The following is a 13,079-nucleotide window of genomic DNA, read 5'->3' as shown; positions in this document are numbered from 1 at the left end:
ATATATGTTAAGTATAGTTTCATACTTTTAAAGAAACTACCAAACTGTTTTCCAAAGGGGTGGTACCATTTTGTGTTTCCTCCGGTGGCGTATGCGAGTTCCAGATGCTCCACAGCCCACCAACAGCTGACAGCACGTAGTGGTGTGCCTCATAGCTTAAATGCTAGTGGTCCTCACCTCCTAGTAGCTCCTGCCGTATACCACCCAGTGTCACTTCCCCAAGCCTTTGCTCCTGCTGTTCTTGCAACCTGAATATTTCTCTGCCTGTCCCTCATCTTAGTTAAACCATCTTCCTTTAACACACAGCCCGGTGTTCCTGGCCCTCCAGGTTGAATTAGAGTTTCTCTCTCTATGTATATATACATACCCATAGAATTCTGTGGGGGGAAAAAAAATATATATATATATATATATATATATATTTGCATTACGATGAAATCCTCTGCATTACTGTTTTCCATATTTGAGGACAGGGACCTAATACAGGGCTTGGTACATCATAGGTTCACTGTCACGAATGGCAATGGCAGAGACAGGATTCAGCATTCCCAGAGTGGAGCTCTTCCCCCGAGACTTGAAAAATGTTAACTCTTGCTTAAAGAGGGCTGTGATTACAGTCATTGTTATGTGGAATTTATTATTCAGAAACAATTTATAGCTGTGGTAATATTTTTAAACGAATGAACAATTGTCCTAATTCTTTAAAATGGCCTTCAAACATAGCAGGTGAAATATAAATGAAGTCAAACGAACTCATAAACTTCGGAGAAATTAAACTTTATCTGAGCGCAGGTCACCCAGTCAGTCTTCACTTTATGATTTTAAGATTTCTGGTCTTTGAGGATTTTCAGTATTTTTGAGTGAACCAGAATCAGTCGTTGTGCCTGTAATATTTTGTTTATCTTGGTGGCTGAGGAAGGGGCGGGGCTGAGAAATACATTTCAAGCAGCTTGTAAGAAATTCTCAGTCAATAGTATCTGCAAGTTTTTCAACTCCCCAGATAATAGTCAGTTATAGATGTGGCCTTTACAGGTTCCCAGGAGGGGGCAAAAACATAAAAAGAGTGAGCTGGTTTCCAGGAGAGTAGTTCCTGGTAATAAGTGATGGTAAAGAGGTTAAGTTTCAAAGTCTGATTAGAAATTGCAGCTATGGAATTCAGAACCATTGTCGCTGAGGCTTTGTAGCCTGCGGATTTGGCCTGCTGTGCACGGGCAGTGGTTCTTGGTGTTTAGCCCAGAGCACAGTGGCAGTGGAGCACAAAAACATATGCAGCGCCTTCTGGGGGGACACTGGGTGTGCTGGAATAATGCTTAGAATTAACCGGCAAGTAAAGGAGTTAAAAGAAAGCACCAGAACGTGGGAACTCCTGAAGCATCCTAGCTGACTAATTGAAGTTATTTTGAAATAGTCCCTCATGGACAATTTGGTTCCAAATCAAGATAACTTTACGCATCACAAGCTAAATAAAACCCTAGCAAGATCAGTACAGTCATGAATAAGTGTTATGATAAAAACCCATGACAATGTGATCTGTGCAAGAATGTCATAGAGGACGGTGCTTCTCACATTCTCCTGTGCGCACAAATCAGCTGGCAATCTTGTGAAAATGGAGATTCTAATTGAGCAGGTCTAAGGAGGGTCCTGGATTCTGCATTTTAAAACAGCTCCACATGGCTCTGGTACTGCTGGTCCTCAGATCAAACTTTGAATTGCAAAGGCATATGCTGCTCTTTCTTTTTTCATCATAGCTCATAAAATTGTCCTGTAATTTTGTCTTTAACAAAATAAATTAATCTGCTGTTAATATTACATCAAATTCTGATTTCTATCTTCTGCTTAAAAAAAAAAGAGAGACAATTTCTTCATTAATGGCCTCATGGTAAAAACATTTGAAAACACTCCATATTGAGTTGTCTTTATTTTAGGGTTGAAAATATTCATGCCACTTATTTGACGGATGCTCTTGATTATGGAATGAAGTTAAATTAAATCCAGTATGTTGCCTACATACAAGAGTGGCATTCAAAAAATGTTTAACTAGAAGTTCTGTAAGAACAGTTGCTTTTGTGGTTAAAATTTGAAAACAAGCACTGCCTGGTTTCGGTACTGGATTACCTTTAACACAGGACTGTCTTGGGTTTGGAGGTAGGATCTCGGGGTAGTATAAAGCACAAAGTCTGAAGCCAGAATTCCTGGATTCTAATCCCAATTTTGCCACTTACTGACTATGTGTCTGTGTACACATGTGTGATGGTTTACTCACCTGTAAAATGGGTCTGCATTCTACGGGTCTTATTGGATGAAGTGAGTTCATATCTATCTGTAAAGCTCTTAGTGCCCCAGTACACTATATGATCTATATAAGTGGGTTTTTTTTAAATATGTGATTAAAATAATGTATGTGTTAACAGCATATCTTAGTAGCTCAGTGGTCTGTGGAATCCAGAAAGCCTGTTTTCTTTTTACCAACTAAAACATCCACACGACTTTCCCAATAAGTAGATGGTCAGAGAGAAAAGAGACTTCAGCCAGAAAACTGGGAATCCCGAAATAAATCCATGACATTTAGAAATTTGTTCATTTTCCATACTTGGTTAGACTTACCTCAGCCCTTTGGTTTTGCAGTTGGTGATGTATATTGGTCAAGTGGCCAAGGATATCTTGAAGTGGCCCCGTCCTTCCTCCCCTCCCGTTGTGAGACTGGAAAAGAGAGTGATTGCGGAATACGGAATGCCGTCCACCCACGCCATGGCGGCCACCGCCATCGCTTTCACCTTCCTTATCTCTACTATGGACAGATACCAGGTAAGGAGGCCTGATTCTCCCTCCAGGGTTCAATGCTCCCAATATAATGAGGCAGCAAATTGAGGTTGCGCTCCAGAATTTTCTCTTAAATCTGCTTTGAGGGACTTTAAGTTTTATAAAATAAACAACGAGGGGAACTGAAACCAATTGAGCTGTTGATGGCAGTTGCCTCATAAATAATTGACCATATAATTTAGCATCCCAAACAGGTTGTGCCTGAGTGTGAATGTGGGCACCATTAATAATGACACCAGGACGACTAGCATAACATGGGTTGTCCCGGGTGACCTGCGCATGTCATCTCCCTGAGCTGCCTGACGAGACAGCACTTGCATCAGTGCTCTCATCCTCTGTTTGCAACACACACAAAGAGTTTGTGGTCCTAGTGAATGATCCTCCAGGGCTGAGATGATTCCACCAAATCCCTCTGCCAGACTCCCCAGGGCCCAGGGCAGCAAAGAATCTATGCCCAAATTAGCCTCCAAGGATGCCGTGGCCCTGGTTAGAGCTCGGCCACTAGAAATGATGGCACTTAAGTTTTCTAGAACTCTCTAAATGATAGGAGATTAATAAATGTTGAAAATAGAAGAATTTCACTGAATATCTACTTATATGCCAATTATAGTAAGAGTTTTTAAAAGTTACATTATTACTGCAATGAAAGTTTTTCTTTCTCCTATTTGAGACCTATTATGCTGATTTTGTGTTTAAGTTCACAAATTTTACCTTTTGCTTGTTCGAAGTTTTAGATTTCATTAAATCTAGCAGTCATGTAGGTAAAACGCAGTATGGTTTGCCCCGCCCCTTTACCCCAGAAACCCAGGGTCATCCCATATTCCAGGTTGTGCAGAAACAGGGGAGTCAGCCCAACGTGGTTGGCAAGGTCAGACTAGTGTAGGGTCCTGCTCTACGACTGCAGCTCTAGACCCCATTTCCTAAATCAGAAAGGGACATTTGTAAGGAATATATTTGACTAGATACAATCTTTTGTCATAAGCTACTTAAATGCCATGGATCAGGAGGAGGAGAAGTTGCTTGTTGTGACTTTCAGATTACAGCACTGGCCATTTACCGTGCCCCTTGGTTAAATTGTTTCTTTCTTAGGTTCTAATTTAAGAATAGGTAGAGGCCGGGCGAGGTGGCTCACGCCTATAATCCTAGCACTCTGGGAGGCCGAGGCGGGTGGATTGCTCAAGGTCAGGAGTTCGAGACCAGCCTGAGCAAGAGCGAGACCCCATCTCTACTAAAAATAGAAAGAAATTATCTGGACAACTAAAATATATATATAGAAAAAATTAGCTGGGCATGGTGGCACATGCCTGTAGTCTCAGCTACTCAGGAGGTTGAGGCAGGAGGATTGCTTAAGCCCAGGAGTTTGAGGTTGCTGTGAGCTAGGCTGACACCACGGCACTCACTCTAGCCTGGGCAACAGAGCGAGACTCTGTCTCAAAAAAAAAAAAAAAAAGAATCGGTAGAAATAAAATTTATTCAGTCCACTAAAACTGCCAGCACAATAGTTGTGGTCACAGGTCTTAGGGCCAAGTTCGACTGTCTTATTTGCATGTTTACATGGTGTGAAACTTCCTCCTGGAACTATATTCCTAGGCCTCTCTCTCTACTTTCCTTCATTTCCCCATTTAAAAAATGTTTTTAGATAATCAAATTGCTGGTATGTGGAATGCAAGATTCAGACTAGCGATCACTGCACGATGAATCCTTTTTCTAGCTGTGACATCAAATGGTATATGCCTGAGTGTGGTCTAATTTCCTTGTTTTCCCTTCTACCCCCGCAGTACCCTTTCGTTTTGAGACTGATGATGGCAGTGGTGTTTTCCACCTTGGTGTGTCTCAGCAGGCTCTACACTGGGATGCACACGGTCCTGGTAAGGCTTTGTGGTCGGGTCTTGCGGTGATTGTTTAAATAACATGGTCAGTGTGTCAGTGTGTTTCTCATGCTACTTATTTATAAAACCATTTGCATACGTAATTATGTTTTCATCAGGCCAATGAGTTAAGTGATTATGATGTTAGGGCACGTGCATAATAATGAAACACTGAGGTAATATTAATGAAACGGAGCTAGGCTAGACCCTCAAGGCTTTGAAGATGGGCTAAAATGGCAACAGAGACTCAGGTAATTTATTTTCACGTTGGTTTACCGATGCTGCAGCAAGCAGTACAGAAAAAACACCCGGGGTCAAGGAACCAGAGAGTGGTCACAGTACCCACTTGGATTTTTACAGAGATGGGCCTGAAATTCAGGGATCTGCACTGCTCTTGCAGGTTAAGGGTCATGCCAGGTCATAGGAGTCCAGAATCACGGTTTTGCTCCTTCCATGCTGGAGTGGGTATCGGGAACAGGGGGATTATCCACATTTAAAGGTGCATCCACCTTGTTACCATATTGGGAATTTTTCCAGGGCTGCCAGAGTTAGCACGGTTAAAATTACTTAAGAATTCTATTTCCCAGTACATCCACGGGCTGCCTTGAAGTTGCAGTCTACAGCTGGCCGTGGCTTACCACAGGGGCACTATTTATCATCCTAATTGCTACACGAAAGATTTCTTTAAAAAGAAATGGGTCCTTGCTCATTGTGTGTTCATCTCAACTGTGAAGCTCAAAAATGAAGTTAGCAAAAGACCTGGGAGGGACAGGCCACCACGCTTCACGGGCCTTCTTGCTTCTCTCCCCAGTGCGCAGGGTGGGTTTCACGAGAGGGGCGGAGGGGAGGGGGCGGAGTGGGCAGAAGCGACAGAGCAAACAGATTTAAGGGTGTCATTTGTCAAAACAGGAACAGGCAGAGAACGGAGGGGAGGTACACCCAGAGAGCGCGACATCGTGCTTTCCTCCGAACGCAAAGGGTGCTGAGAGCAAGTCGGGGCCAGGCCTCGCCAGAGGCCAGTGAGGCACAAAGGTTAAGCGGTGCTAAAGACTCAGGAATCAAGATAAATAATTTTAATGCAATTTTTTAAAAAAAATGAAAATTAATGCCCCAAAATCCATGATGAACAAAATATTCAAATTTTAAATAAGGACAAGGTCTGCCCCTGCCTCGCCTGCCTCCCCTAATCCTGGCCCTGACTAGTGGACTGTTTGGGTGAGAGGGGTCCCAGATCTTGGAAATACTAACAAGCGGTGAAGGGCCAGCCGTGTTCTACCCACCGAGGCACATCCGCGCCGTCCCCATCCAGTCCCGTCTGCCCCTCGCCTGGTGGCTGCGGAGAGGAAGCGGGAGGGGGCAGAGCGCATTCTCAATTCGCTACACTACTGCTTCGCGTTACAAAGAGCCTCTCTCCAAATATGTTCGCAGACTGCAATGTGGAACTAAGGAGCATTCTCTCGGGTTTTTTGGCATTTCTTTTATCTGGGCCTACTTTTTAATTTCCATCGGTTTTAATAAAATGATGATTTGGGAAACTCAGGTTAAAATTAAAACCAAAGTAAACACGAGAATGTAGAGCTACAGACGTGAATAAAGGGCCCACAAAATCCACCTCGGTAAAAATACAGCTACATTTTTTTCCTTCTCTTTTTAAAGTGGGTTATGGGGATGGGGGAGCAGATATTTGCGGAAAGACAGATGAGGCCTCTCATTCAGACGCAAGGAATGAGTGCAGCTACTCTTTCTAGAACATCGTCCCGGAAGAAACAGGAGCAACGGGCCACAGCAACCGGGGGACCCAGGGCTGCTTTGTCCCTCTTGATGCCACTTCACACAGATCTTAGGCCCCGACTCAGGCTCAGGCCCGGGTTCCAGTCAGGTTACAGACCAGATTTTGGCCCAGGGAGCAATGGTATGTGACTTCTAGGAGCAGAAGGAGATGATTGGTTTTAATAGAAGGATAAAGTTAAATTATGGATTAGCAATCTTCCTTACTCAACCGCCACTTAAGAAGTTCCTACTGGGTGACAGGCTGGGAGCTAGATCTGGGAGATACTGTGGTAAATGAACATACCCCACCCTCCTGGGTCTCCAGTGTATTCGCTGCTGACTGCTTGTATGATGAATACTGTAATTAGCATGGAACAACCGGACTGAGCCAGCTAAGGTAGCTTACTTCTTCCCTGGACCCGTGGCAATCTCCAGGGACTGCCCTGGGTAGTGGCTGTCAACCATAGCTGCAAAATGAAATCGTGTGGAAACTTTTAAAAGATATTTGTTGGCCGGGCGCGGTGGCTCACGCCTGTAATCCTAGCACTCTGGGAGGCCGAGGTGGGCGGATCGTTTGAGCTCAGGAGTTCGAGACCAGCCTGAGCAAGAGCGAGACCCCATCTCTACTAAAAATAGAAAGAAATTATATGGACAGCTAAAAATATATATAGAAAAAATTAGCCGGGCATGGTGGCACATGCCTGTAGTCCCAGCTACTCGGGAGGCTGAGACAGGAGGATCGCTTGAGCTCAGGAGTTTGAGGTTGCTGTGAGCTAGGCTGACGCCACGGCACTCACTCTAGCCTGGGCAACAGAGTGAGACTCTGTCTCAAAAAAAAAAAAAAAAAAAAAAAAAGATATTTGTACACCCAAGTGCAACATCATTCACAAAAATGCAGCATTAGTCACAATCCACAAAAGGTGGAAGTAACCCAAATGTTCACTGACAGATGAATGGATAAACAAAATGTGATATACAGGCATAACACGGAGATATTTCAGGTTCAATTCCAGATACCCCAACAAAACAAATACTGCAACAAAGCAAATATCACAATAAGTCGAGTGACACAAAGTTTTTGGTTTCCCAGTGCATATAAAAGTTATGTTTATACTGTAATGTAGTCTGTCGAGTGTGTGATAACATTGTCTAAAAAAATGCATATACCTTAATTAAAAAATACTTTATTGCTAAAAAATGCTAACGATCATCTGAGCCTTCCACAAGTTGTAATCTTTTTGCTAATAGAGGGTCTTGCCTCAATGTTGGAGGCTGCTGACTGACGGGGTGGTGGTTGCTGAATGTTGGGGTGGCTGTGGCAAGGGCAACACCGAAGCTTGCTGCGTCGATTGACTCTTGCTTTCACAAAAGATTTTTCTGTAGAATGCAATGCTGGTTTTCTTTCTTTCTTTTTTTTCTTTTTCTTTTATATACGCCAAGCCGTGCAGTGCTGTTTGATAGCATTTTACCCACAGTAGAACTTCTTTCAGAATTGAAGTCAATCCTCTCAAACCTTGTCACTGCTTTATCGGCTAAGTTTATGTAATATTCTGAATCTTTTGTTGTCATTTCAACAATGTTCACAGCATCTTCACAGGAGTAGATTCCATCTCAAGAGACCACTTTGGCTGGGCGCAGTAGCTCACACCTGTAATCTAACACTCTGGGAGGCCATGGCAGGAGGATCGCTTGAGCTCAGGAGTTTGAGGTTGCAGGGAGCTATCATGATACCACTGCACTCTAGCCTGGATGGCAAGAGTGAGACTCTGGCTCAAAAAAATCACTTTCTTTGCTCATCTGTAAGAAGCAACACCTTGTCCATTGAAGTTTATCATGAGATTACAGCAATTTATTCATATCTTCAGTCTGCACTTCTAGTTCTCTTGCTATTTTTCATACATCTGCTGTTACTTCCTCTACTGAAGTCTTGAAGCCCTCAAAGTCATCCATAAGGGCTGGAATCAACTTCTTCCAAATTCCTGTTAATGTTGATATTTTAAACTCCTCCAATGAATCACGAATGCTCTTAATGGCATATAGAATGGTGAATCCTTTCCAGAAGTTTTCAATATGCTTTGTTCAGATCCATCAGAGGAATTACTATCTATGGCAGTTACAGCCTTACAAAATGTATTTCTTAAATAATGAGACTTGAAAGTCAAAATTACTCCTTAATCCATAGGTGGGCTGCAGAACGGATGTTGTGTTAGCCGGTACAACATCCATCTCCTTGTATGTCTACAGCAGAGCTGTTGGGTGATTAGGTGCATTGTCAATGAGCAATAGTCTGAAAGGAATCTTATTTTCTGAGCAGTAGGTCTCAAATGTTCAGTAAACCATACTGTAAACAGATGTGCTGTCATCCAGGCTTTGTTATTCCATTTATAGAGCACAGGCAGAATAGATTTAGCATAATTCATAAGGGTCCTAGGATTTTCAGAATGGTAAATGGGCATTGGCTTCAGCTTAAAGTCACCAGCTGCATTAGACCCTAATACGAGGGTCGGCTTGTCCTTTGAAGCTTTGAAGCCAGGCATTAGCTTCTCCTCTTTAGCTATAAAAGTTCTAGAAGGCATCTTCTTCCAATAGAAGGCTGTTTCCTCTACATTGAAAATCTGTTGTTTAGGGTAGCCACTTTCATCAATTAATTCTTTAATTAATTGATGAGAATTGAAGAGAGTTAGGGCCTTGTTCTGGATTAGGCCTTGGCTTAAGGGAATTGTTGTGGCTGGTTTGATCTTCTATCTAGACCACTAAAATTGTCTCTATATCAGCAGTAAGGCTGTTTTGCTTTTTTATCATTTATATGTTCACTGGAGTAGCACTTATAATTTCCTTCAAGAACTTTTCCTTTGCATTCACAACTTGGCTAACTATTTGGCATAAAAGGCCCAGCTTTTGGCCTATCTCAGCTTTCGATATACCTTCCTCACTAAGCTTAATTTCTAGGTTTTGATGTAAAGCGAGAGGCATGCAACTCTTCCTTTCATTTGAACACTTAGAGGCCATGGTAGGGTTATTAATTGGCCTAATTTCAATAGTGTTGTGAGTCAGAGAATAGGGAGGCCTGAGGAGAGGGAGAGAGATGGGGGAATGGCTGGTCGGTAGAGCAGTCAGAACACACACAACAGTTTGTTATCTTATATGGGAGTAATCTGTGGCACCCCAAAACAATTACTATAGTAATATTAAAGATCACTGATCACAGATCACCATAACAGATAAAATAATGATGAAAAAGTTTGAAATAGTGTAAGAATTACCAAAGCGTGACACAGAGACACAAAATGAGCTCATGCTATTGGAAAAATGGCGCCGACAAACTTGCTGGGCAGGGGTTGCCACAGATCTTGCATTTGTAAAAGCAGTATCTGTGAAGCACAAAAATTAAAGTGCAGTAAAACAAGATATGCCTGCATACATACAATGGAATATTACTCAGCCTTAAAAAGGAAGGAAATTCTGGCACATACTGTAACATGGATAAACCTTGAAGACATCACGCTAAGTGAAATAAACCAGCCATAAAAGGATAAATATTGTATGATTCCACTTACATGAGGTATCTGGAGTAATCGAATTCTTAGAGACAAAAAGTAGAATGGTGGTTGCAGGGGCTGGGGAGAGGCAGAAATGGGGAGTTATTGTTTAATGTGTACAGAGTTTCAGTTTTGCAAGATGAATAGAGTTCTGGAATTGGATGGTGGTGATGGTTACACAACAATATCATGTTCTTAATACTGCCATATACTTTAAAATGGTTGAGATGGTAAATTCTATGTTACTTATATTCTGCTACATATATATACACAGTAGAATATATATGTGGAAGTGGGTCCTAGGCTTTGGTATTTTTTTAAAGCTCCCTGGTTGATTTTAATGTGCAGCCAGGATTCAAAATCATTGATTGGACTAACAGAGTAATCATGGGCATGCACCTGGCCAAGACTGGGCTGGAAGATGGTAGGAAGGTGGACACAGATATTGTGTAGGCACCCACAGGGTCCACATCATGAACCATCCTGATCGCACGCAGCTTTGATGCCCGTGGCATGTGAGTGCATCATTTCGGTGGCTGCCTGTTGTATATAAATGATTCTCTGTGCATAAGCAGGAAGAGCAATTCATGGAGAGAAATAATTTGGTCGTCTCACCTCTTAAGAAACCACTCCTTGTTAGATGTGGTTTGCTGTCCCTGTCAAGGCTTTGCTGAGGGGCTCCAGCTAGACTCCTGGGCAGGCCCGAGTGAAGCGCAGGGAGACACTAAACCTGCACGGCGGTGTCACCATTCTTGCCAAACCAGATCTAGGCCCACCAATGGGAAGGGCATCCCTGTCTACCAAGATGCCCCAACAAGAAATGTGGGCAACACCCTGGCTCCTCCCTTCCCACACCTCTTTCCGTCAGGTAGTCACCAGGCTGAATCAGTTCTGGCTCTTAAACATGTCTCAAAGCCGTTCTGATGCCACTGCCAGGGTCTGATTTCCAAGTCTGAGTATGCTGTTCTGTGCATGGAGGAGTTTCTGTCTCCTGCTGGAGGTGAGCAGCAACACAGATGGCCCCGCTTGTAAGCAGCAGCCAGCTGGGGATGTTAGGGGAATCGGCCTTTGAGAGAAGTCGGCACCATCTGTGCCAAAACATAGAAAAAAACACGGGGGTCCTGAGGACATCACTGAATAGCTGGTTGTGCCATACCTGGGGCCACCCTCCCTCTGGGCTCGCCATTCAAGGTAAAACAAAGTTCCTTATTGCTTGAGCCAGTTTTTCCCACAGTGGAAAGCATTCTAAGTGAAGCAATGATTTACAGAAACAGTTTTTTGCTATACAATTTCACATTCTCTTGGTTTGAAGAATAAACCAATTGGAGCCAGCTGAAGGAAAAAAGAGGAGGAGGAATAGAATGTTTTGGAAAAACTGGGGTAGCTCATGAAATTCATCATGGGGTCAAATAGCTAAGCCTCAGGAAAGATGGGAAGCGGGTGGCTCTGAGGAATGTTATCTTTGTCCCTTCAAAGTGTCACTGGCCACATATCCCAGCACTCAACAACTCCTCCCTCAGATCAAAACTCTAACATATAGAGGTGGGACTTTGGTTGGACACCCACTAGTGAGCCTTGGAAGGGAGACCGAGTCACAGAGCAGAAATGGGACCCTGGAACCCCACCCCTGTTGGGTACAAAGGCAATGTCCTAAGAATAGGGCCTGGAAAGAGCCCAATAAGGTCACCACAGTGGAGTGTGCCCACACATCAAGTGGTTAGCATCTGCACAAGTCAGGACGCCTTGAATGCAAATAACAGACAAATTAGTTTGGGTTTAAAGGGAAATGTATTGGTTTTTATGGCCACAGTATAAGGAGGTAAGAGGTGCAGCTGGCCACTAGGAGAGTGGGACCCACAGCCTTGACTTTCATCAGAAGCTTCCCACACCACTCTTTCCCAAGCTCCTCTCTCTCTCTGCATCATTCTGTATGGCAGGTTCATGGTCTTGGGCTGCTCTTCTCCCTGAGGTTAGACCCAGGGAGCTCTGGGTTTAAATTCTTTCTGTTTCATTCTTGAAAGAACTTCAGTGAGGAGAGTTTCAGGAAAGATCTCTGGTTGGTTCTAGATAACAGGTCCATTGCTGCACCAAATGCCAAGCCTGTGTGAGCAAGGGCTCTGATTGGCAGCAAGGGTCAGGGTTAGGACTGGCATCCAGGAGGGCCAGTTCTCGAAAATAAAGTGCCTCCTCTTCTCAGAAGAGGAGAGCAGACAGAACTTCGGTGGTACACTTTCTGCATTGACATCGTGGCATTTTTCCTACTCTTTTGAAGGCTCAAAAACTGGACCTAATATTGTATTTGTGGGGAAAGGAGGACTAGAGCAAATCAAAGTTGATCATACTATATTTGTGATGTCCTGAATGGTTTGACTTATCCCAAATAATTAACAGTAAAATTAGCCAGAATTTTTGTTGTTAGTTACGTAAAATATGAATAAATAGTGAATGGTTATTTCGTTATGTGGGATGGAACTGGCTGAAATGCTGCTCTCTTTTATTGTCCCTAAATTGTTTGATCTGTGCATAATTATATAGATATCAGGTTTTATTTGCTTACTCATTTATTTTTCCCCCTAAGTATTGCTTTAGTTTTGGTTGGAGTTGGAGGATATTGAAAGGCTTCTCAAATATTAAATTATCTGCAGACCATACAAAACTGTGTCCTGGCTTTGGACTAGAGCATTTTTGGTATGTTTTTTCATGTTGTCTGAAACTACTTTTTTTAAAAAAAAACTTCAAGCTGCCTTACTTAATAGGAGAAAAAAGCTGATTATAACATAAATTATACCCTAGCAAGCCTTACTTTCTGTTACACCCTGTTGGTTGAGTTACTGAGATAAAAAAGGGAATTTGCTTATGTTTTTGAGCATCAGTCATCATGTTATTATGCCCATTGTTTTCTTTTTACCCAGAAGAGAAATATTTCTACCCTTTTGTAAAAATAGAGAATTATTTCTGGTTTCGAAAGTAATAAATACTCATGGTAAAACATTCATCTCCTCTTGTTTTTAAAGGGTTTTTTTTTTTTTTTGGACAAAATAAATCATTAGTTAACCACCAAAGGAGAAGTTCAGACAGCTGT

At 42.7% G+C, this 13,079-nt stretch overlaps 1 protein-coding gene across 1 annotated transcript in view; it reads left to right on the top strand.

The window, feature by feature from the left end:
* Positions 1-13,079, top strand: part of SGPP2 (sphingosine-1-phosphate phosphatase 2) — a 105,147-nt gene that overhangs the window by 72,904 nt on the left and 19,164 nt on the right. The window contains exons 5-6 of the mRNA XM_069466884.1: positions 2,626-2,805; positions 4,599-4,688. Coding sequence (XP_069322985.1) covers positions 2,626-2,805; positions 4,599-4,688 — 270 coding nt within the window. The remainder of the gene's footprint in view (positions 1-2,625; positions 2,806-4,598; positions 4,689-13,079) is intronic.

Source organism: Eulemur rufifrons, chromosome 1 (genome assembly GCF_041146395.1).
Source record: "Eulemur rufifrons isolate Redbay chromosome 1, OSU_ERuf_1, whole genome shotgun sequence".
Lineage (NCBI taxonomy): Eukaryota > Metazoa > Chordata > Mammalia > Primates > Lemuridae > Eulemur > Eulemur rufifrons.
The sequence above is the reverse complement of the archived record's forward strand: the minus strand, read 5'-3'. Positions and strand labels throughout refer to the sequence as shown.